Genomic DNA, 25,657 nt, shown 5'->3' with positions numbered 1-25,657 from the left:
ACACTAATAGGGATGGAAGCAGACAGAAAAACAGGGAAACGCTGCAGGCAGCACTAATGTCAGACCTGCTTTTGTTTTAGCTTTCAAGGTGTTTTTTTCAAATTTTGTTATGTTCAGCAGTTAAAAACCGCATTCATTTATTCATAACAGCGTATTGGACGTCCCTGTTCTTGTTTTGATTTCTAGGCATTTGTGAGTTTTAATAAGATTTTGTGTTTGCTTAGGCAATTATTGCCCACCCAATTGAAAGATAATGGGACGCTGTAGCCTTGCCAAGAGTTTTTATACTTCGATAAAACAACGAGCAATTTACACAAGGCAGTAAAACAGTACCCCGCATCCCCAGTGAAGGAAAACAAAGCAGTGTTTGAAACGTCTAGCTTGGAAAATAATCCACCCTTACTCAATGCACTCCATAAAAAAGGGGCACAAAATAGCCCTTGCGCTTCCCTTTTCCCAGAAGCTTGGAAAATTAGCACAAGTTGCTCCTGAAGGTCCTGTAACACATTGCTGTCTACAGAACAGCAGACTGACTGCTTGTTCAGACTGCCAAAGGAGCGTAGGTATGATCACACACTGTGTTATCACTGATTTCTTCTCTCTCTGGGTCAGAGTAGCACTCTCGTAGTCTGCTGGCGGTGCTCCTTTCAAACATCATCAAACCCAGCGTTTCTAAGCATGTATTATTTCAAAAGCTACTAGCTGTGTTCACATGAGGTACCCAAAGATCAGTATCCAGCTGTGGTTTGGGGCTTTTTTTATTTTTTTATTTTTTAAGGGTTTCACCTCCTCCCAGCTGTTAACCCTTTGGGAATGCCACACGCTCTGTTTGGAATTGCTGTGCTGACCTTTCTTTTGGAGCACCCTCTGGTCTTAAGCAGCTGCAGCTCAGTTATCCTTCTGGCTGGTCACAACTGGGGCTGTTCAAAGAAATAAATACACAGTTCAGCCAGCTGCAGAGCTGGGTTCACAGCCATCTTTCTTGACAAAGGATAAGGTCAGAACCTTCTTAAACAGAAACACGCCCTGGCACAAGGATTAAAGCTTTCACGTATCTCTTTTGCTGTTAAAATCCCACTTCTCATGAGAAACATCCCTCCTCCTTCCATAAAGCTTCCAGCCCTCTTGAGCCACTCGATTGTCAGTGGATGATGGATTAATGCAGCAAAAGCTGCTGAAGCTTTTAGCTCTCCTTCTCTGGGCATCTACTTCAAACAGCACCCTTGGCCTGGCACACTGAGGAAACTTCACTCCTAATCCTGAAGGCTTGGCTCGGGGGGGATGCCTGTGAGACCAGATCACTGTTCTCTACAGAAATTAGAGGGGTCAAAGAAGTAAGCACACTCTAATTTCTAACAGCTGAAACCTTTGATTCAGGGAGCTGATACAAAAGCAGCACTGTCTATAACTTACTTTTCCTTCCCTATATTACAGCAACTGGAAAATGAAGGAAAACAGAGCCCTTGCTACTGTATTCAGAGGTCTTCTACCCCCAGCTGCCATACTGAATCTCTTTTTGGACACGTCCCAGAAGTAATGCAGTCTAGGAGAGAGGGAGAAAATACACTCTGAGCTCTATTTTTAGTGGCTGCATAAGCCTGAGATGTGCTCCACCCTCGCCACCCAACCATCCTCAGCCAAATAAGGTCCTGGAAGAACTCCTGAAGTTGTAGTGAATACCCTGTGCCACGCAGCCCTGAGAGCACCTGGGGTGCTCTCCTTTGGTGTCTGGCTCTGTAAGGGATTTCAGCACGTGAGGTCTCAGGGAAGAGAAGCAGGACAACTAGTCCTGCTGCTCAACACCCTGAGTGTTGGGAATCTGTTCCCTTGGAGAAATAGTTGTTAATCCAGTGACATTGCAGCTGGGAACAGAGGTGAATTTTCTTCCTGTTCTTCAGCACTGTTTCTCTTCTGTAATTTCTCTAATTATAGGAAACATTTCAGTGAGACAGGATATTTCATCCTCTTGCTTCATTATCACCATCTGGACTTGCTGCTAATTCCATACACTCCCCAGCTGATGTTAGCCACCCAATGCAGTGTCGCTACCAGTGTGCAGCTGGCATTCCTGGCACTACCAAGGGAAGGAGAAGGTGGACCAGGAAAGATAAAGGCAAGTTCTGATCTCTCAGAAGAAAACTGGTGTCATTATGCATCCTTACACCATTGCTCCATCATGCATCAGTCCCATGTTTCAATACTCAGCTTTTCTCTAATTGTCCCCAGACCACATTGTTGGCTTTGGTACCTCATCTCCAGAATTACACCCATGTGAGGAGAGACCAGGACCCTGGGAGGTCTGTGGGTTACACCAAATGTTAGCAATTCAACTTCTGCTTCCTTTCCCAGGGGTAATTTCCTTTAAGATGTTTTTTTTTTTTTTTTCTGGGGATGTCCTGGGTTGGTTATTCCCCCCTCACATCTGGATGGGAAGCAGTGGGCCAGCAACTTGTCTGCTGAGCAGCTGCAATGAAGTGAGTTTTATGTCTATAGCATTAGCAGAGCATTTTAGGATTCTCTAGAATGAAAACTACTGCCATATAAATCTAGCACCTTGCAGTAAAAATGATTCTGCCAAATGCACTATGCACTATTTAGTTTTAACCAGATCTGGGCCTATATCTCTCCTTAGTCTGGAGAAGCAGAGGCTCAGGGGAGACCTTATCACTCTTTACAGGTCCCTGAAAGGAGCCTGTAGTGAAGTGGGGGGTCGGCCTCTTCTCTCAGATAACTGTAATAGGACAAGAGGTAATGGCGGTAAGTTGTGCCAGGGGAGGTTCAGCTTGGATGTTAGGAATCATTTATTCTCAGAAAGAGTGGTGGTGCACTGGCACAGGGCTGCCCGGGGAGGTGGTGGAGTCACCATCCTTCGAGGTGTTCAGTAGCCTTGCAGATGTGGCACTGTGGGATGTGTTTAGTGGGCATGGTGGGGATGGATTAATGGTTGGACTAGAAGATCTTTAACAAGTGGTCTTTTTCAACCTTTCATGTCAGTCATCTGCCCCAAATCACCCTCATTAAGATTTTTCTACTCCTTTTTGAGGAGATCAGGGAGCAGGCACAGAGCTAACCAGGCTTGTACACAAGCACATGCCATTTCTTCCACTTTCTCCTGCATTGTGGAGAATTGGCCAGCGGATGTTGAGTTACGCTTCTTGGTTGGATTAGTCAGAGCTGCATCAGTGCACAAGAAAGATGGACTGTAAAAGGGAAGCCACAGGAAACTCGATCCTAGTGAAATAAATGAGCTCAATGTTGTTTATAGCCTCTCACAACACCCCCACATCCCCTTGCCTACTCACAGAATCATAAAGATGAAAACGGGGAAGGTCTGGCTGCACGAGAGCTGCATGCGGGCTTCCCGCTCTGCCTGCGCCAAGGGCCGCTTGCTGGGCCTGGCAGTGCTCCTGGATGGGCTTCTTCCAGCAAGTTCCTCTGCAGCACCCGCTGCCACGGCCAAATTCAGGCTTAGTTTCCTCCATGGATTTTTGCTACTTCTTGGGCTTCCCTCAGAGCTCTCTTCTTTCCTTTGATGTTGTGTCTAGGATGTTGGGTTCCTGCTGCTACGCTTCTCTGCTCACTTGTGTAGAGAAGTCATCCTCAGATGCCTCTTCTTCAAGCCTGGCATTTCCTTCATTCTTCCCACACTATACTGGGGTCTGGAGTGTGTGGAGAAAGGAAATATTTACCCCAGGAGACCCAGTTGTTGCTAGACAGCACAGGGGAAATGTCTGTGGATGAAAATCTGTTGCCAGCAATTGCAGTTTGGAGCAGGTTGCAGCATCTGCCTGAGCTGGCTTGGCAGCCCAGAGATTTTACATGATTGTTTTTTAGGACATTTTGAAGTGTGGAATGACATTTTGAGGCTGAACCAGAAGCGATAAAGGCAATGACAAAAATAATAACTGCATTAAGGTGACCAGATTATTCAGTAGTGTGTAGGAAAAACAAGCATAAGGTCATGCAAAAATGTGATTCTCCCGTGTCGCTCAGCAGCTCTGTCCTTAGTGCCAGCAGAAGCTGCCCCACTGCAAGCAATGCAGCTGCCAGCACAAGGAGACCTGGGAAGCAAAGCCAACAGGTGCTCACTTCAAAGATTTTCATGTTCATGAACTGTAATGTGCTGATAAAAAGCCTCAAAGCAGGTTTGTTGGGTGTAATGTGTCTCTTCTGTCTCCTTTCACACCGTGGGCACAGTGCACTTGCTGGATGGAAATGCCACCTGTGGCTCTGTCTCTCCTGGATGAAACCTTCACCTGGATGAAACCTTCCTCAAACAGGCCAATAGTCAGTCCACCTGCATCCAGTCCTTTGCATGGGTCCTCCTAAAGCTATGACTGGGCTCCATCTGTGTGCACACGTGCAGCACTTAACCCGTCCTTTGGCAATGTCACTGACATCAGCCCAATTACACCAGTCATGAATTGGACCCTGTTTACACTCTGAAACTGCCATAGCTTACAGCCAAAGTTCAGACTGTTATACAATGAAACCATTCACACGTCTCATTAACTCTGCACTATGCACTGAAAATAACCACGCCACATGATTCTGTGATTTTCTCCATTTATATCATTTATAATGCTTTTTCCTCTTCAGAACAGCGACTCTCAATACTGGAAACATTTTAGGCTGTCAGTGTAGCAGAAGTGCTACGTAGAGCAGAAAATAGTAACTCCTTGGTGTTGTATTAATTGTCTTCGTCTTAAATAATACAGTCCATGAAGGTATTTTAAACCCAAGCTCAAAGACGTAGGCTTGTGGCCAACTTCTCTGAGACACCAGTGCGCCTGTGGTTGTATATTTTATACTTTTTGAACTTTATTTTTATTGGTTTTTAATTTATAATGGCAGTAAAGTACAGTCCAAGTTTCTGAGTAAGCAAAGTGTACAAGCACTTGGAATTTAATAAGGTTATACTGTTGCCTACACATGGGAAGACACAAGAGTCTTCTGCTCATACGATTTATATTATTGTATTTCTCTGCTGAGTGCCAGCAACGAGCCTTGTGTTGTACATGACTGTGCTCTTGTATAAAGGTTTGTATAACAGATCCAGCACGTGAATATCTGGAAATCACAAAGTGCTTGCAAAGTAAAGCACATGTTCCCAGCCTTGAGAGGCACAATAGAGGGATTGCTGCAGAGATGGCTCTGGGGGTTTGGTTTGTGCTCCAGGAAAGAAGAAATGGTGGATTCTAGAGCTAAAAACCTATTCCAAAAGAGGCAGAGGTACAGTAAGTCCCACGAAACAAAGCAGAGAGATGGGCAGGGCCAGGACAAAGAAACAAATGAGCTGCCAAGGCTGGTATTAACAATGGAGTGTAGCACAGAGTGGAAAAGCAAACCTTTCACTGGGTGCTGAAAGGCAGGATATGAGACGGCCATGAGTTTGTGTGAGGAAAGATACACAGGTGGATGATGCATTTAGAGCAATGTAAGTGTAAGCAAAGCTTTGTTGGCAATCATTTCATCCGTATGCAAAAGTAATGTGGGAAGTCATGAAAAAGAGACTGTTGGCAGCTCAATATGAGAGGACATACACTGAAGTAATGTCAGGTCAGAGGCATGTTAGGGCAGAGGGTCTCAGGTGCTTGTGATTTTTGGTAGGTTATGGAAGCAGAGCATATCTTTGATCACAGGTTAGATATGTTTGGGAGAAGAAAAACAAAGAGAGCTGTTCACAGATCCTGAGTCTGGATCAAATAGAAAAATTGCTAGAAATAAGTAAAAGGAGTCTATTTCATATTGCTAGAAGGAAGTAAAAGTAAAAAGGGTTTTGGAGGAAAAATTAAAGACCTCCTGTTCACCCGTGCTGAACTCAAGTCACTGGTGAGCCATCCTGAACAACATGTCAGAGACAGACCGAAAGAAAGAATGGAACAAGAGGCAGGTGGGGAAGCAGATTTGTAAGCTGTCATCAATGAAACAACAGATACAATTCAGAGGAGATGGGGTGGCCATGCACCTTCTATTTTCTCCATCCTTACATTGTTCTGTTGCAATGAGCATTCATCTTGCAATAAATAAGAATAATAACTTAAAGAGAATGTTCTTCCTTTGGTTTCTCATTATTTCACCCCTCCTGAAGCTAAAATATTTTTGTTACTGATGATTGATTTTTTTTCCTAGAAAAATGGTCCCAAAATGTGGTTCACAATTATTACTGCATCAAATCTTCTGATGTTCATTTCCTGTCATCCATTGACATCCACAATCACTCCCACTCCTTGAATAAAGAAAGGAGATGGGCAGATGGAGACATTCGACAGAATTCAGGTCTGTTTTTAGGTCTAAATCATGAAGTACTTCAGTAATGGTTTTGATATATTCAATAAAACCTGTACCTATATATATTATGCAAGGATCAAAGCCCTTCAATGAGGCTACGTTGTACTTTTCCATCTGTTTCAAAATTCCCTCACTAAAGTACATGGCTGAAGAGGTCACCTGTGTTTGATTTGGGAATTATAAAGTTTGTTCATGAATTAACTAGGAAGGCAAGCCTACAAATGAAACAGAGAGGGCTTGAAACATAGGTCTGCTTGTAAAACGCATGTTGAAAAGCCATTTTGAAAGACATCCTAAAATCTGCTCTTATCTTGTTGCCAAGTCATCAGTGGTTTGACCCACATATCAGAACTTTCCTTAAAAAATAATAATTAAAAAAAGCTTCAGATGAATCTATTTACGCAGGAAAAAGTCTTTCAAAACAACTGCACAGGGGCCAGGATCAACATCTGAACACGGGGTGAGTTGTAACATATTCAGAATTATTCCTTTCATTAGAGGCATGAGGGCTATCTCAGGCATCCTGGGGACTGATTTGGAGTTGAAATGTCCTAAAGCAGTGACTGCCTTGTTGGGTCAAATCCTGCCCTTGTACATGCAAAGCTTCTAATTCCAACTCATTTCCACGCTGTTGCTGCCACACAGGACTATACTAAGGTGAACCCACCATTTCCAGTGCCACTCTGGTGTGGCTGTAGCAGCTGCATTGCTGAATTGGTATGATTCAGATCTTCTGCAAGGAGACGAAACCCACTCCGAGGACCACCAAACTTTTTTCCATCTAATGTTTGCCTTTCCATTTGTGCAGTGAATAGACACATGGAAAAAACAGTGATTGCTCCAACAACTGCATTTGAGACGCCTGGGGTTCGGTTCCTTCTGTGTGCCAACTCTTGCTGAGCTCTGAGCAATTAGGTAGCAATGAAGCATCAAGGTGAGGAAAAGCACAAACTATTGTGAACAAAGAAAACATGACCTTAAGTAGAAGGATTGCAGAGCGAGGTCGGGGGAGACTGGTGCCAGAGTGAATGGGAGTCTGCAGAGAAACACTTTTGAGAGTGTGCAGTGGAATTGCAATACAGGATGTCAGAACTAAGAATTTTTCTTTACTGTTCTGAAAAGGATTTTCTTTTTTTTTTTAATGACAGAAACATCTGGATCAGAAAATGTAGCAGGCTGAAATAAAGCATTTTGTTTTGTTTTGTTCTCTCTCCACTCATTTATGCACTTTCTGCATTCCTTCCTGCGCAGGGCCTCAGTGTTATCACTGCGCACACAGAGATGCTGCTGATGTGGAAACAACATGGAATTACATACAGTACTTTTGCAGATAGATCATTTCGGCTGCATCTTTCACAAAGCCCAGCCAAGGAGACAGGTGTTTTATCACTGTGTTTTGGAGACAGATGACCCCAATCTAAACTTGCATGCTCACCAGTGGTGCGTCTGTCTTATATCTAGGCAGCAAATCCTCACAGAAACCTTTCAGAAGGTTGAAATAGCCTTCCTATAACCTCATATCCATGCCCCAGGAGTGCTGATTACACTTTCCTTGGGAAGGGCTTTATCTGGACATAAGAACTCATACTAAATGGGCAAGTGCTTGCAGCACATACCTTTCTCAAGGGGACCTCCTTCACTGTGTTTGGTTCCAGAAGGAAGGACACCCAAAACTTTGTGCCAAGGTGCAAGAAAGCAACAAGGAAGAGCACTGTGAAAGCTTTGCTGGATTGGGAAAGCTCTTCACCAAGAACTTATGTAAATTTTCAGGTGTGTGGGAAGAAAACTTTCCTGATGTGAAGCTATTGAGAACAAGGCTCCATAATGTGCTGCATTTCCCAAAATAAAGAATGCTGAATCCTGCTTCTGATCCTGGACGTAGCAGCAGAGAATGGGAACAATGTGACTGAAGCCACAAGAACAGCAGGGGGAGAAGCTCAGCAGGACCATCAGGAACACCTGGTACTATGCACTAATGAAAACTGGACCAAATGGGTTTGAGACATCTCCCATTTGCTGCTATTTCAGTCTGTGAAGGGATAGCCAGCTGCTATAGAGATGTTCCTGAAATGTCTGCAGTAGCTATAGCCACAGTCCCTGGTGAGACACCCTATGGAGCACAGTGCACAGGTCTGCACAGGTTTTAGAGCACTCAAGCACAGAACAGCCTCTAATGAGATGAAGGATTTGCCCATTCAATCTCACTTAGGAAAAGCTGATTTCAGCCAAATTAACCTTGTTAATATTAAAGACATCTTGCTGACAGGTGTTCAACACTGAGCTTATTGAAAATGCCAAGTAAGATGTGTGTGTGTGTCACAGGGCCATGTTGCCAAATGTCTCGTCACAAGAATGCCTTAAAATTCATACAAACATGAGTAACATTTTGGCATGGCAGGGTTTTCCAGCACTGGAAGAGAGAAATCCTGGAGGAAGCGAGACGTACATGCAGCTGGGAGCTGAAAGAGCTGCAGCAGCCATTCGCTGTGACCATCCCCGATGATTTATCTGCAGAATTCCCAGCAGCAGGAGGCTGTCGGGGCAAGAGGGCACAGCGAGAAACGGCTCTAAGCAGAAGCCTCGCAGAAGGGCATCCTGCAAGCAGTGATGCTGGGCCGTAGGAGAGGGGGCAAGAACGGTAAAGAGGAGTGAAGAATCATAGAATCATAGAATCAAATCATAGAATCATAGCACTAAGAAGTGCTGCACTGTGGGGGGGAAAGGGAGGGGTTATCAATTTAACGAAGAAGAAAGGAAAGGAAAAATGAATTGAAAAAAGAAAGGAAAAGGGAAAAAGGAAATAAGAAAAAGGAAAAAGGAAAAAAGAAAGGGGAAAGGAAAAAAGGAAGGGAAAAAGGAAAGGAAAACATGAGGGCGATTTGCAGAGCGTGGAGTAGGGATGCTCTGCGCCGCGGTTGCTCCCTCTGCGGGGGGGCCGGGGCGGGGCGGGCCGGCGGCGCGGGGCCCTTTAAGAGGTGCGGGCCGGGGGAGGGCGCGCAGGGAGCCGGGCTGGGATACCGCCGCGTCGCTCCTATCGCCACCGAGCCGGTGCTCGTGCGGCGGGCATGGCGCCGAGGTGCCGGCCTTGGGGGGCCGTGCTGCTGCTCGCGGCGGCGCTGCCCGCGGCGTGCGGGAACTGCGGAGAGGAGGGCGGCCCGCTGGAGCCCTTCGACGCGCTGTACGCCAGCGGCGTGGAAGCGTACTACGGCGGCGACTTCGCGGGCGCGGCGCGGTGCCTGGAACGAGCGCTGCGCAGCCGGCGGGAGCTGCGGGCGGAGCGGCTGCGGTGCCGTCGGCGCTGCCGGGGGCAGGTGCGGCTGGCGGCGCTGGGCGCGGGGTCCGCCGGGGAGCTGCCCTTCTTCGGGGCGCTGCTGCGGCGCGCCGGCTGCCTGCGGAGCTGCGAGGAACCGCGCCTGGGAGCCGCTTCCCGGCACCGCGCCGCCGAGGAGGTGCGCGCTGACTTCCAGCGCAGGGTGCCTTACAGCTACCTGCAGCGCGCCTACATCCAGGTAGGCACCCGCTGCCCGCCTCGGGGGATGGCCTCGCCTCCGTCCTCCCGCGTCTCACGTGCTGTCCTCGCCTTCAGCTCCGTCGAGCCCAGGTGTTGTCCCTGTCCCTTCTCACTGTCGTGCACAGACTGGGGCTCGCAGCTCAGGCTCAGTCCTGGTGCTTCTTTTGGTTGGATGTGCTTCGTTTCTCCATCTGAGAGTGCTTTTGTTTGGCTTTAGTGTTGTGTAGTATAATTCTGAAAAGGCTGCCTTTGGCTGCTTGGCAGAGAGAAGCCCCACAGAGCTCCACTTCAACACACCGATGCCCCGTCCAGGGGAACTTTGCCTCTGATGCAAAGTGAGCTGATGCCGTGCTTGCTCCAAGAGTGAGGAGTGTGCTCGGCTGCGCGGTATACAGGCTCTGCTATCCAATGGTCTTCATCCCGCTGTGTGATGCAGAATCCTTTGTGTGATGCCGCGCAGTCAGTATTTAGCAGCCTCTGTCATCTGAAGTATCCTTCCCTAATACTGATCACTTCTGCCTTATAGATGTTGCCTTCTGTCAGAAAAATGACATTCTTCATCTACTTTTTTTCCCCTTTCTTTTGATGAAGAAACAGCACAGCTGGGTAGTTAAAGGGACTTTTCTAGTTCAGAACCTGTGCTCCATAAGGCAAGTACCTGCAGTAAGTCTTCCTGTCCACGTGGGAATTTTATTTCATGCCAAGCCGAATGTATAAAACATCTCTGGAATATTTCTTCCTCGATTTCTGCTTCATCTAAGCACAGTCATAACCTTTTTGTTGCTAAAGGCAACTTGAGAGGTGAAGACCTGCACAGCTGAGCAAGGGGGGGAGAGGAGGGATCTGCTGAAATCTGCTTCCACTTGGAGAAGTAAACCTCTGTCTTAGGCAGTGCTAGTGCTGTGACTGACAGCAGTAGAACAAGGAGGTGAATGGGCTCCTGCTTTTTAAAACCTTCTGAAATACAACAGCTGTGTTGCTTTAGCTATAGTTCCTTTTTGTCATTGCCTTAATGTCATTTTTGCAAGTCAGAGGATGGAAATGCCTTGGCTTTAACTCTGGTGTGCATGTGCAGAGCTCCTGAAAGAAATCCTGGGAGAGAACTGAAGCTGTAATTTGGCATGCGCTGAGGCCAAGTGAAGCTAGTGGAATTTTCCTGAGGTCCTTACCCTGAAAGATGCTCTGGCTGTGCAGTGTCACTGTGTGTGGGAAGTGACACTAAATTTGTCATGATAAAAATGATTTATTTTTATGAACTCAAAACCTTTCCCAGAGTCACGAAGGTTGGCTCATGCTAAGCTCATCAAACAACTTTCTTTTGATCTAGGGAATGAGATTTCTGAAATAGGAAACAAAATAAGCTAAAATTGGTATACAGAATTCCACATGATTTTGAGTCATGGTCTGTCTTCTACTTCTGGATCTGATGTTTTTATTCCCTCATTTAAAAATGTATTGTAAACTTACCAAAGCAACGTGTTGAGAAGAGCCTTTTTTTCTTGTGTACAAGTCATCTTAATTTGCTTTTGCTGTGTCTGGAGATTTATGTTAATTCTAACACTTGGATCTTCACCCTCTCTGATGGTGAAAGGGCTGTTATTGCTACCTGCATGAGTGCCCAGGTGTCAGGCAGGTAATGTTTGAATGGAGCCATTCATTTTTAGTACCTCTTCTTTAACTCTTTCTGCACACCAGCTGCTCTTGGGGTCCTGGCTGGCTTTGTAAGCAGTGCTGGGACCAGCTCTGTCCTTCTGAGGAAGCTGTAACACATTGTCACACATCATCTGGATTGCTCTTTCCACCTGCATCAGCAGCTCTGCCTGCAGGAGAAAATGTCCCATGCTGGGTTTGTCTGTGCTTGCACATGCATGAGGTCTCACATCCAGCACCAGCGAGTGCTCTGATGCAAACCATCCTCCTGTGCCAAGGCTGAGTGAACACTTTGGCATGTCCCCTGAGGGCTGGGAAGCACCTACAGGGAGACCTTGCTGCAGCATCCACTTGGCTTTCTGGCTGCAAGGGTGTGCTGCAAGAAAGGGCTCGCATAGAGTATGACTGCTGGCGGTGCCTCTCCCTGGCTGTTTGACCCCTATTTTGCTCCTTGAAACCAAAAAGAAAATGAGAGAAGGTTGAAAATCCTGCTCTGTGTCCTGTTTGGTCCCTCTACAGGGTGTATGAGAAGCCCTGGCCAGTGGGCATGCACATGAGGTCTGGCTGATGGTGGTATCGATGATGGTATCAATGTGTTTGAGGAGGAGCAGCCTGCAGTGTGCTTTCCATCTCCCTCTGCTAATGGCTCTGTGTTTGTTTGGTTCTCAGGAGGAGAGAGATGTGTCCCTTTGGGAAGGAATGACACAGCAAGGAATGGATTTAAAAATAAAGGGGAAAAAGAATGGAAGGGGAGAGGAAAAAAAGAAAAAGAAAAAAAGGAAGGGTTTGACACTCATGCAGTGCTTTGAAAAATGGTGCTGAATAAATATGAGCTAATCCTTGCAGCACTCCTGTGGGGTATGAAAAGCAAAGGCTTTGATTCCTGCTGGCCAAGGTCTGGCTTGCAGTGTGTGAGTCTGGGTGCTTTGGGGTAGCAGAACCATGGCTCTACCCATGCCTCAGCTCCATCACTGCTCTGGACTGGTGAATTGGTGGAGAACTGATGTTAGGATTTTAGATTTGGGGCTTTGCTGCATCCAGGACCAGTGGCAGCCCCAAGCTGTGCTGCTCCTGCTGCTGAGTAGTGCTAGAGATGCTGCTGCATGGAGCGCTGCGGAGAAGCAGGGGTGGTATGGTTAGATCAAATGCTTATATTCTTATCTCTATGGATATGACCTATTAGTCATTAAATCTGTGCCATCCTATCAATTCCCTAAATTATTTCCTGCAGTGAGCTTCTGTCATGTCCAAAAGGCAGAAGGATAGTTTGCCTGATGCTGATGGCTTTCTTTGGTAGTATTCAATGAAATACCCTCTAGACTTGGCAGATGGGTGTGAGGGGGTGTCTCTGCTCTCTGAAATATTTTTATTAATCACATCCTCCTCACTTTGCTGCCTGAGTCATCTTGTTTCTGTTAAAACGTAGCCTGCAGGCTGTGATGTTTCTAGCCGCCCCCTTTCTTGGGCTTTTTAGCTTTGAGAGCGAGCAGAAGAGGAAGCCACACACCATGAGAGTGGGGCTGCTGACTCAGCAGCCTGTTGCTCTTCTCTGAGTGATGCCAGGTCACTGATGGAGCAAAAGGTGCAAGACTCTGACCCTGTCTTGCTTATTCTTTGTGCCGAGTTCCTCCTTGCCATGTCTGTCTTGTTACTTCAGTTCCTAGACAGTGTTATCATCAGAATTTCACACATTGCAAACATTAAACATTAGCGGTTATATTTTTTTTGTGTTGGAGAAGAGACTGTTTATTTGTTCTTTAAAGTTGCTTATTTTTTCTGAAAATCTTTCACTGTTCGTATGGATTTCATACAAGCAGCTTAATCTTTCTAGTAGCTGTGGGTGGGGAGAACTGCAGTCTTCTCTGCTGGGCTTCCAGTTCATCAGTTCAGCAGTGCTGAAGGCACTGCCCGCTGTGTGTCCTTGGGTTGTACCATATTTTCTTGCCTGCTTGTACTGCTGTAAGATTTCCAAAATGTAACATAGACACAACAATGACTTGATGAGATCACAGAGGGGGGGGCAAGGTGATAAGTGGGAAGGAAGGAGCAGAGTGGGAGTCTGAACTCCTGGAAAGATCTGTAGTACAGGTTATAACCCTTCTCCAGTTCTGCCTTTTTAAAACTCCGTTTGTGGACATTCAAACTCAAGGCATGGACCTGTACACATAAAATTAGGCCTCTGACCACTCCATGCTGACCTCTCAGTCTTTTGCCAGTGCTTATGTGAGATTTGCTATCAGCCACACTTGGGCGGCTGTGTCCAGGCACTTGCAGTGAGCTTGAGGCTCTTTTCAAGACATCTCTACCAAATTCTTTCCATCTCAAGTAGCTCCTTGCTGCCTGTCTCTGAGGTGTTGTGCTGTGCCAGAGTCTTTTGTCTCATTGACAGAAATCTGGAGTATTCACCTAGAAATTGTGGAGTAATCTGGATCAGCACCAGTGTGGTTACTTGCTAATTTGGCTTGTTTCACTCAAGCACCGATGAAACTTTCATGGAAAGTTTGTTCGGTTTTCTGTGTGCTGCAGTTCCACGTGGACTTCAAGGGTACTGTCTTGGGATGTGCTGCAGCCTGTGGAAGAAGGGTGGTAATCTCACTTGTGGCATCTCATGGGTAGTGATGTGGAATAAGGTACAAAATCCCACTGTGTACAGGTCTCTGTATGTAATAAGCTAATTCTCATTCCAGCTACCACCTATGTGCAGTGTCCTCGTTTGGTCAGCCTTGTTTTCACTGGGTTTACATGGCACATCCCAGACAAAGACCTATCATAGAGCTGTCAGATAATCATTATTATTAGGATTATTACTGCTGAAGGTATTTATTTATCTTTAATCTTGAAAGTTGGTGTTACTCAGATACAGGATACATAATAGATCCCAGGAGTAATCTTTCAAAGTTCCCTTTATTTAGTTTCTCTGAAAGAGCATTCCTGGCTCTCACTAGAGGGTAAATGTTAGTGCTCAGGCATTTAAAATTATGTGGACAAAAATAAACTCGGTTTATAGGATGGAAAATTCTTAATGGTGGGGTCAGTGTTCTGGGCTCAGGGCAGGTCTGAATATGCTTGTTCTTGCTGACCTACACCAACCTGCTATGAAGGGAGCTGCTGAGTCCAGTGGGGTTGCCTGTGGTGTGACATACCACATTGCTTTGAGTTTGTGGGAGCTGTAAATAAATTCCCTCTTACTATGAGTTTCGTGGTGAAACTAATAAACCTTAGATGCTCAGAAGGGGATTTCGGCATTCTTCATTTTGATGAAATGGTGGAACCAATTGGAAATTACTTGAGGCTGCCTCATTGTCTTCACAGGAAAGTCAGTCTTCCTTTTGCAGATTATTTCTGCTCTGGCTCCAACAGAAACTAATTGCAGCCAGCCTTCAGGTTGGTGCTGTAGTAAAAGTTAGACGAAGTGATTGTGATGGTTTGCTGCTGGTGGTGGAAGGATGCAACCAGTTAGTGCAAGCTGGTTTTAGGCCCATGAAGCTCACTTTATAAAGCCTGGTAATGAGCCATTTGATGGCCAGAGCTACTTTTTTGTCTTGCCAAGTTCCTCTTTCTCACCTCATTGCTATGCAGCAGTGCCAGGACTCCAAAACAACTGCTGGCGGGACCCAGCCTGCAAAACTTATCTGTCTTTTGGAGAGGAAAAAAGGTAAATCTGGATTCCTCCTTATTTCTTGGCGTTCTCTAGTGCTGGGCCTTGGATGATGGAGAAGACAGTGCTGTGACTTGCACAGTTTCACTGGATCGTTTGGGGCCTTGTCCTGAGAGCATCCCAGCACAGGAGCTGGGCTGCCATCCCACCTCAGACAAAGCAGTGAACCAATAGCACTTAAGAACCCTTTGCCTTTAGAGACCGAAGTCCTGCTGTGTGAGGCTTTATGTTGTCATCTGGAAGCAAGCCCTGCCCTGCTGCGCTGTCTCCATGCTTCCCCAGGTTTCCTGCCCCTTGCCCTTCACACATCTCCTGAGAACCTTTTGGCACTGCTTGGCTGCTGAGCTGCTCTATGCACCCTGGAGTTCATTAAATGCCTTTTTGCACTGCCTGTTAATTCTCTTCTGTGTGTCCTAGCGAGTCCTGCTCCGACTTCTGCTGAGCCCTCTTGTTGTCCTTGGCCACAGGAATAACTAATGGCAGCTGATAATGAGCTGCATGTGAATGAGAAGTGCTATTTAGCCCTACTAAGCAAATTTGTGCCCAGTACTTACTAGCTGTGCCTGAAGTTTCAACAAGGATTATTCCCATTTCCTCATATGAGTGGTGATTTCATCATGGATAGCGTGGGCAGTAATGAGAAGCCATCATTTCAGTAACTGAGCTGCCTGCTGCCGATGTGCTGAGTGCTGCAGGAGCCCTGCTAGTGGGCCCTGGGGGTGCAGGCAGTGCTTGACATCTGGAGCAAGGGATTTGGGGCTCATTATCCTTGTTTCTTTTTCTTTTTTTTTTTAATTATTTTTTCTTTGAGGTGATTTAAATTGTTCACGGTGATTGGGCTTGTGCCCACAGTGTAGGGACCTTTGCACTTTGCATGGGGCATATTTTTCTGCATGTAGTCCAGACCAGAGGTCATGTTGAGTTTGATTTCATCTACATGAACCTGCAGTGACCCAGCTGGTGCCTATGGAGTTTATCTCCTTTTACACAGTGGAAACTGAGGTCAGAATTTGGCCTGTGCTTATTAGCAGTAACTGATGGCAGGAGTGAGGGTGTGAGGTTCTTTGGATGCTTTCATTTCTAGCCAACGTATTGGCAGTAAGGTATTGACGTTTTTACTTCTTGGCCATGGAGGGTGATGGCTGATGATGGCAGGGGATTTGCCTGTGTGTGGGTTCAGGCAGCAAGGAGCTGCTCCTCATCAGCCTGTACCTCTGAGCCAGCCCTCCTCCTTCCCATGACAACTGGACGGTTGAACAGACTCTCCAGAGCTGACGTCAAGGGTCAGGGGTTTGGCCACTGAATAATTACAGCAACAAAAATAGCATCCCCTCTCCACCCCTTCCTTCCCACACGCTCCTGCTGAATCCCTGTTCATAAATGTCCTTTTTTTTTCCTCCTGTTCTTGGATGGGAAGCAAAACCCACATGTATTAGCTGGAACATATGGCAGAGTTTGGCTGCAGCCCATCAGTTGCGAAGGCCAAATACTTGCTTGTAGCTTCTTGCTCATTAAAAAAGGAGGGGGAAAAAAAAAAAGCTGAAGAGTGGGGAGAAAGAGAAAAACGCGTTCTTTCAAGATTGGATGAAAGGCTGAGTCTGTGTTCGTGCTGAGATGGGAAGTAGATAGGGTGTGGGACAGCATGCTGCTCCTGCTGCCATGCCAAGGAGCACGTCCATGGCAGCACAGAAGGGACAGGCTGGCCATTGAGGTCAGCTCTGTGCTGGCAGCTGCCACTGTCCCACACGGATGCTGGCTCTCTTGTCACACCTTGTAAAATGTCTGCCTCCAGTGTTTGGTTGCATGTTTTGGAGATGTTGGTTGCAGGGACCAGTGCAAGGTGCTGTGCTGCTTTGTTCAAAAGTGTACTGCATGTATCTGAGCTTGCTTTAGTGTTGTGAGCACAGTTACTACAACACATTACTGGTGTAACTGGGCTTGAACACAGTGTGGCCATGAGGAAGAGTTGCTGCTATTCCAAGTAGCACTGCTCTTTCCTTTTCATGGAGTTTTGCACCAAAGAGGAGCATGCAACTGCCTTGGGTCTTGCATACGCTTCTCACCTATTCAGAACAGGGAGATTTTGTGATGGAGTAAGAAAAAGATCAGGAAAATAACAACAAAAACCACCAATGTGCTGCTTTCCATCCTAGTTTTCTCAGGTCAGCTCTGGTTGTGGCTATGATCTCATACTGTGTCCCCACAGAAACAGGAGCCTGTTAAGATTAGGTAGGGCACTGCTTAAACATGTAGCTCTTTGAGGTCTGGACCAGACTCCAATGGGAGTGATGAGGATGTGTGCTGTAGTGCATTGCCCAGGCCAGCAGCAGGACAGGGGATGCAATGTCCTTTGAAGATGGAGCCAACAGTGTCCCTTCCCAGAAAAGATCAGTGTGGTACAGAGAGAAAGAGGTTGGAAAATATGCTTGAAAATATTTGCTGAAGGTGTTGCTGTGACTGCACAGGGACTAAGCTGGAGTCTGTTGATTCCCTTGCTTAGAAAGCTATGTTTTTAAAGTGGCTTTTGCCAAGGCACTGCGTGTTCTGAGGCTCATATGTGTGTATAATATATATATATTTTGGGGCATCCGTGTCCTGAGTTACTCTTTGGAAGCAGATGGGAATCTGTGAAGTTTCAGTGAAAGTCTGAAATAAAGAGCACTGACTGGCCCTGCATTGCACTGCAGTGATGCTGGAGACCAGCCCTGTGCAGGGCTGTTGGTGTCATCCAGGGTCTGTGATAAAGCTAATGCTGGAGAGATGGGCAGGAAAGATTCTGGTGTCTTATCTCCATTTTTTCCTTACAGAACTGTGTAATAAGCATTTTTTTTTTTTCCTGAATACAGTGGTATTCCTGAAATGCCTTATTAAACAGAACATTTCAATTTGTTCTCAGAAGTCTCTCTAGGGATAACAAATGGTGAAAGGACTTTTGGAGTTGTGTAAGTGTGATTAAGGATTGCTTAGAGGAGAATCACGTAGCTTTTGGGAAAGGCTTTTTGCTTCCTGGAGCTGTTCCCAAATCTGTGGTCCCTTGTGAAGGCAGGGGGTTGGAACAGGGCTTGCTGCAGCCTGTGCAAGTGATGCTGGGGCATCTCAAACTATGCCTTGCTGTTAGTCACAGAGACACCTATATGCAAACCATGACCTGCTTTGGCTGTGTTCATGCCCTGTGTCTGCAGGGCGGGTGCAGTGGTGAGGAGTGAGGTGGTTGGGTGTGCTCAGGCAGCCCTCTCCTCTCACTGCATGCGCAGGCTCCCAGTGCAGCCAGCACAGAGTTGAATCACTCTCATGCTTGGTCACTTCTGTTCCCTTTGCTTTAAATACCAACGTCTCTTGGAAGCCGCTTGTTTCCCTCTTCCCTTGGTTGGCAGCATCACTCCATTTCTTTTAACATAAGCATTGCATCCTGGTGTCTGGATTCTGGCAGCACTGCTGCTTCTCTGGAGCTGACTCTGCGAGGTCAGCCTGCTCGAGGGTGTCTCTTCCTCCAGCCACCTTGGCTTGTATTGTTCCTGCTAATAAAAGCATTATCTCAGTCTGCATCCTTTTACGAGGAAGGCAAACAGCAAATAAAAGAGCAGCGTGTGGTTGTAGGAAGCAGCATTTGTCAACTGTGCATCCCTTCTGCGTGGTGCCGGCTGTGCTGTGAGCTGCTGGGTGCTTGCTGCTGCGTGCTCGGCGGGTGTCCAGCTGGAAGCACTCCCTGCAGCTTCTATTTCTGTGCTGGGCTTTTACAGCCACGCTTCCCACTGCTTGGATTTGCTGCCTGCCACCGTGTTTTAATGCTGGACTAGAATCTCATTCCAGTGGCCTGGGTGCAATCAGGACGAAACATGCAGCATCAGTGTCCACCTGAGCCTGGTGATTGTCCAGTTGTTCCCCAGTGCCACACAGTCGAGCCATGGCAATGGTGTGCAATGTGAGTTGCAGAACTGTGGCAGCTGTGGGGATGGGATGTGCCCAGCTCAGGTCTGAGGGTAACCCAAGGGAATTCCCCATCGTGGGGGCTTGCTCCAGCCTGGCTGCTGTTTAGATTGTTTTCATTCACATCCAAAACCTCTGGAAAATGACTTTTGCACTGCAGTAAGAGGCTTCCCACAGGAGTGTTTGTAGCTCCAAATCACTGTTATTTTAATCAGTGTGCTTCTGTTTTATAAATGGAATTTTGGATACCAGCTTTGAAATCTCACTAGGTGATAGAATCATAAATATACCATATTTAGACTTTAGTGTTTTCTGAAATCAGGTAGAGAGGCCTGAATAACCATCCATGTGTCTGGATTTTGTTCTTAGAAAGTTACAGTGCTTAAAGCTGTCACGGCTCTGCCAGCAGCCAGATCTTCAAAAGTGCAGCGTAGAAGCCATCCTGCCCTTCATGTTTCTTTTGAGAAGTATCAGATAGGAAAGGTTTGCATACTTGGGGCACATTGTTTACATTCCTGTTGCCTTGCTGTTAGAAATGTTAGAGTTCAGCTCCATAGTGGAATAGTCAGTGCAGTCAGATGGCGGAGCTCTCTTTGATGTTGCAGCTAGCCTGTGCTGAACAGCAGAGTCCCACTAAGTGGGGTGAACAATTTTGTTCTTGCACATTTTGGATGTGCATCTGCAGGCTCTTTCCATGTGGGATTTTTCCGTGTGCTCAGACATGCATGGAGCTGGGGTGATGTGCTGTGTAATGGCATAGGTACATCTATTCTTTAATCTCAAGGCACTGAGCTGGATGTTGGTAGTTTAAACGGAAGGGAATGTGACTCAGCTTATGCACAAAGACCTAGCTGAGCTGGTACCTGTATCAGCTGAGGACTTGCATCACTTATAATGGCTTGGGTTGATGCCTGATGATGTGCTGAACCACTACAAATGCACAGTATGTTGAGCTGTGTGTTTCCAGCACTGAATGCTGGGTTTCCATTCTGCATCTTTTACCACCAACATCTCTGCTTGTTCTGGGTTCAGAAAACTTTAGCTGGGTGGAGAGGTTGCTTTGGTCACCTTAGGGTGGCCCTTGCAAAAGAGAGTTGGTCTGACTACAGAATGAAGGATGCTGAGCAGCTGGTTGCAAGCTAAGGGAGATATGAGTGGCTGATTTCCCTTTAGATGTTACGTGTGATGTGATAGCTGGAGGAAGAATCAATGCAAATCAGTCTGCAGTGTTTACTCTGTTTTATGTGGGAGCAGGTGTCCTAGAGGGATGCTGCTGTGACTAGGATGGAAATGGCTGGGACTGATCCCACCCAGTCCACGTTCATCAGGTGGGGAGGCAGTGCTCCATCCTTCACTTACTCATCAAGTGAAATGATGTGCAGGAATTGTGCACCACACACTTGGCACTGGGAGACATAACCAGTGTCACATGTTTGGAGAGCATTGGTTGCACTGCATGATGTCTGTGTACGCTGTGACTGAACTCCAAGAGGAAGAGCGAGTGTAAGCAGGAGCAGATGAATTTTAAATGTTCTGCTCTTACAGAAACAAGTCCAATTTATGGAAGCAGTTTGCTCCAAGTCAGAAGTTCTCCCTGGTTTATTAGGGAAGTGTGACCTGGCTGTTCCGGTAGAAACAGGTGACTGTTCACACCTTGCAAAGCAGGAGACCTACGTGGGCCACAGGCCAGTTTCAGATACAACCCATTTGATGGAGACCTTACCAAGGAGGTAAACACCTTACAGCCTCTGTGTTTTGGCAGCAATCAGCTAACACTAGTTGTTAGGCAGTCTGATTACCTTTACAGAGATATTTTTGACATTGGCACCTTTTATTTTATTCCAGATGTTTTGCTCCGAGCTGCTACAGCTCAAAAACTGGTGACATGCAAGTGGCCTAGAGAGGCCTTTGTATCTCTTTTCTTGCTGAACCTCATCAGCAAAATCCCTGCAGTCAGCACAGCCTGCTGCCAGCAGGCAGAACCATACTCCTTTGCTGCAGCTTATCCCATCTGCTTCTGTGCTGTGTGAGAATGGGCACTACGAGGGACTCTCCCTTTACAGCAAAACATACCTATTTTTCATTTATGTTTGTTTTAAAAGAGGGGGAAAAAAGAAGTCTCTGCTGGAAAAATACTTATTTCAACATCCAGTGAGTTTTTTGGAAAGTAGATATTCTGCTTCATTTCACATCCGTGGAATAAACTGTAATTTCAGCTGTGGAGCACGTCTCAGTTTGTCTTTCCCCCATGGGAGAGCAAAAAGAGAAATGTGAGAAAAGTGGAGGAGGGTACAAAAACCACAGAGAAATCCACGGGGAGAGGAGCTGCTGCACTGAAAGGAGCATACTTCTGAGCCAAACCCAAAAAGGAGATGGTGATTCCCACGGAGGGGCACTCACCTGTTTTGAGGGTTCTGGAGAAAAGTGGTGGTGGATGCAGTTTGTCCTGGAAGGAGAAACTTGCTGAAAAGCTGGGTTTGAAGTTGGTATAGAGAAACTGGTATAATGGTTCGTTATATAGATGGGAGCGGCCAGGCAGGGCTCTGCTGCAGCTGGGGAAGAGCATCTTAACCTGTTCATTAACACCCTTTCTGCTACAAAAGAAGGTTTCCAGGGGCTTCTGGCCTCTGCTTTAGTTAAAAGGATACAGAGTCACAAAGGTTGAAAAAGACTAGTAAGATCATCTAGTCCAGCCTCACATATCCCCACCATGCCCACTAACCTGTGTCCTTTAGAGCCATGCCTATCCTGTTCTTGAACACCTGCAGGGACAGTGACTCCACCACCTCCCTGGGCACCATGTTCCAATAAGTATATGACTTAGTGTCCTCTGCTTTGCTCTAGCCAGTTACAGATCTGTCAGTATAGTAATCTGCTCTGTAAGGGATTTTGCAGAGCTGGGCTGGGAGTCTTGTAGATCTGGGAGATCTTAGAGCTTGCTCATACATAGGAATTCACGTGCACTCGTGGGTAAAGAACTTTAGGAAAGAAAATAACAGTTGTATTCCTTGAATCCTTCAGAGTTCCCTACTAGAGGAAAACTTGGCAAAAATATGGCAATGTGAATTTGTAAATGTTTGCTTCTTTGTTTGCCTTTGCTCATATCCCTGGGGGAATGAAGTCATTTGTTTGATTTGCCCTGCTGCCTCGCGCTCCTACTCGTGAATGGCAGGGAACAAGGCTGTATGAATAGTCTGGCCATGTGTGGTTTTGAAAGACGTGTTCGCTTGCACATTGGTGTCCGGATAGCGTGGCTGGCTCTGAAATCTCATCAGTAAGGCTTTTGAGTAACTTAAAACCTTTCTAGTAGATGCTTGACATTTCTTCCACTCTGACATTGTGTAAGCCCCTGTTGAAGTCTTATTACCTCAGTAACCACAGAAAAGCGGCTGCCTTTTCACTCAAATCTTCACCACAAAGGTCTGGATTCATATTCTTTTTTTTCCTAGAAGGCAGAACACAGCTTATTGTAGTCTAAGTACAGGGTAGAAGGCCAAGATCACATATGGATCTGGGTGGTGGTCATGCTGAAGATGGAATACGAATGTGTCTTTTCCTTTGGCTATGTCTGGACAACCTTGCACTAAATATGAAGAAAGCCTGTATAATTTTCAACATAAGTAGGATATTTAGCTTTTTTTGGAGTGGCTTATAAAGGCCAGTCCTGACCAGCTGCTGTTTCATGGGTATTTTCCATGCTTTAAATAACGCCAGAGCTTCTTCCTGTGCTCCAATGGGAGTTCTTCCCCATCTTTTCTCTGAAACTTCTTGCAGACCTTCAGAGAGTCAAGTGTTGCTTTAGGGATTCATCTCAGGATCTGTGTGGGTTGGGCAATCATGCGATTTCCATGAAATCTGAAGGAGCAATATGGAATCATTAAGGTTGGAAAAGACTACTAAAGAACATCTAGTCCAGCTGTCAACCCACCACTACCCTGCCCTCTAAGCTTCATTTCCCTGCAGACAGACTTCAGCCCTATGCAGAGCAGCAGTGTCCTTCCTCTTGCTGCTCACCAAGCCCCAGTCAGGTTGTTTCCAACATGACTCATCCTGCTACTGGTACACAGACCAGAAAAGCTACCCAGGAGAAGCTTAGCCTGTTGCTTTAGCCCATTTCATCCCAGGAGATGGTGACAATATGTGGCACTGTTGTGTGGAGAGATTGAAATCTCTTTCTGAAAATTTGAGGCAAGCCTCTGCCAGCAGCCAATGCACTGAGCTGCTGGGACCTTTCCTTTCACTTGGATTCTGCAAGGACTCTTTAGCATCAGGAATGATTTTAATTTTGGCCTTTTGTAGACTTTTTTATTTTATTTATATATATATATATATATATATATACACACACATATATATATATACACATATACACACGTAGGTTGCCTTCTAGACAACAGAAATCAATGGCAAAATGATCATCAAGTAAAAGGTTTACACCAAAACCCCCAAACTCCCATTTTAAATGTAGTCAAGTTCTACTTCTCTGTGCTAGAGAGAGGAAAAGAAAAAGCCCTTTTTAGACACCAGACAATGCATGATATGTGTCTCCTCACACACTCTCATTTTCTGTTGTTTTTTTTCCTTCTCTTTTTTTGGTTCAGACACCTATAAAATTAAGGGATTATTATTTTTGGCACAAAATCATTCCTATTTTCAGAAGCATCCAGAGCTGCCTCCAGCACTGCAGTTACTGCTGCCGGGGGAATCGGTGCCAGGCAGCTGCTCTCTATTTTTGGGGAATTTCAGAAAATCTCACAGTGCTTAGCTGGTGCTTTATGTTTATGAAAGCCTTTGTTTTCTCCCTCAGAGACTCATTAATCACATTATTTGTGGCTTAAGCAGCAACTTAGCAATCAGATGGAAATGATTGATGTTATTTGATCATATCTGATACAAAGTTATTGAAGCGTGAAAAGAGAAGAAGGCTGAGAAAGGAAAGGTGCTGCTACTGTATGTGCTGCAGGGGATATAATGCTGGAAGTTTCCTAAACTGAGTGAATAAGCACACAAAGCTCATCTAACAGCTTTCCATTTCATGCTGGTGATGTTTTTTTTTGGTGTGGATTTTTCCCCCCCCCCCCCAGCTAATGATTTTTTCATCTGTCACCTGTGCAGAGCCAGTAATGGGCTGACAGACCTCTAGAGTTGGTGGGCTCAGCAGTGCTTGCACAGATGTGGCAGATAAACTGCTGAGAGGTGAAATGAGGAATGGATCTCACTTTGAGACTGGGTGCACAGCCTGCCTGGCATCAGCCACCCACCCTCGGTGAAGTGAAAATGTCCGAAAAAGTTAAAAGCTTGAGCATATGCTTTGCTATCTGTCACACCATGCTTGTTAGAACTTTCCAGTTTAGAATAAAAGACCCTAGGAAACTGCCTTCCATAAAGTATGCAAAGTGGAAATGAGGCATAGCAGGGTAGCAATGGCAGATTGACCCGTGGGGCTGCTCTGTACCCTGCTGCAGACAGAATGGTTCTCTTCAAGGACCTGAAGTCCGTCTCTCTCTTTTCATGTTTAAACTGATTTCTGTCCTCTTTGTACAGCTGTTCCAGCTCTTGTGCAGGTGGGAGGTTTTGCTTGACACATTTTCATTGCAGGTAACTGTGTAAAGGGAAGGCTTTACCGTGCCCTGGGGATCAGGCTTCACTGTGTGCCGACGCAGGCAGACAACAATTATCTCTTCATTAGCAGACTGAGTGTTTGATTTAACCTGGTTGTGGGGCAGCAGGTGTGAATTGCCGCCTGCAATTTGTGTTTCTTCTGGCTCTCCTTCCCACGCTGGCCACTCTGGGGTTAATAATGATTCTGTGATTCTGATAAGCACAGCAACCTGTTTCCAGATACCAGTTCTGGTGTGACTGAGCCAAATCCAAACAGGACATAAGGGGGCACAACTCTGTGTCTTGCCTTAATATTTCCAGGATAGAGATTTGCCACTTCTTTCATTGGCAGTAGATTCGGGAACTGCTTCCCGTAGATCAGCTGACATTTCAGATTCCCTATGGAGAAAATCTTGCTGTAAGCTACTAGATAGGGAAGATATTTCACCTTTCTTTCACCTCCTGTTAGACTGCTTGTTAAGAATCTGGTTATGCCACAATTGCACATTTTTGCAAGGAGAGGAGGAGGCTCTTGGTGGCCGTAGATGCTGTCATACCCCCTCGATGCTTGCAGAGTCAAACAGATGCAGCCCAGAGATGATGGAGGTTGCATCTTAGACTTGCAGACCTCCCAGTTGGTTGTCGTGGCTTCAGCCAGAAATAGCATTTAAGGGCCTTGATTCATCCCCAGATATTTCCCTCAGGAAAATTGCAGAGGAGGATCCTGGGTTTTTTTGTGTATTTTCTGTGCAGGAAGCATAGAAAGTTGAGGATCAACAGGAGATTGATTCTGTTACTTCAAGAGCTCATCATCTGAAGCTCTGGCAGGCAGCTCTGTGATGTATGGGATCTTGTAACTGCTTCCAGCTCTTAGCCCTGTACTGGGATATGGGCCTTGCTGTTACTGGCACTGTGTCAAGGAGGCAGCACTGAATAATAGGTCAGAGTAGAAATACCAGCTTGGCTTTCTCTGGAAAGCTGCAGAATGGACCATACCCTCACTGAGGGCCATTTGTTCA

General features: G+C 46.1%; 1 protein-coding gene across 2 annotated transcripts in view; it reads left to right on the top strand.

The window, feature by feature from the left end:
* Positions 1-9,300: 9,300 nt before the first annotated feature.
* The window catches only part of P3H2 (prolyl 3-hydroxylase 2), a 53,697-nt gene continuing 37,340 nt past the window's right edge, over positions 9,301-25,657 (top strand). For both annotated transcript variants that reach the window (XM_048955069.1, XM_048955068.1), the window contains exon 1: positions 9,301-9,800. In XM_048955069.1, coding sequence (XP_048811026.1) covers positions 9,357-9,800 — 444 coding nt within the window. In that variant the 5' untranslated portion in view covers positions 9,301-9,356. The remainder of the gene's footprint in view (positions 9,801-25,657) is intronic.

The sequence above is a fragment of the Lagopus muta genome, chromosome 9, assembly GCF_023343835.1.
Source record: "Lagopus muta isolate bLagMut1 chromosome 9, bLagMut1 primary, whole genome shotgun sequence".
Lineage (NCBI taxonomy): Eukaryota > Metazoa > Chordata > Aves > Galliformes > Phasianidae > Lagopus > Lagopus muta.
The sequence above is the reverse complement of the archived record's forward strand: the minus strand, read 5'-3'. Positions and strand labels throughout refer to the sequence as shown.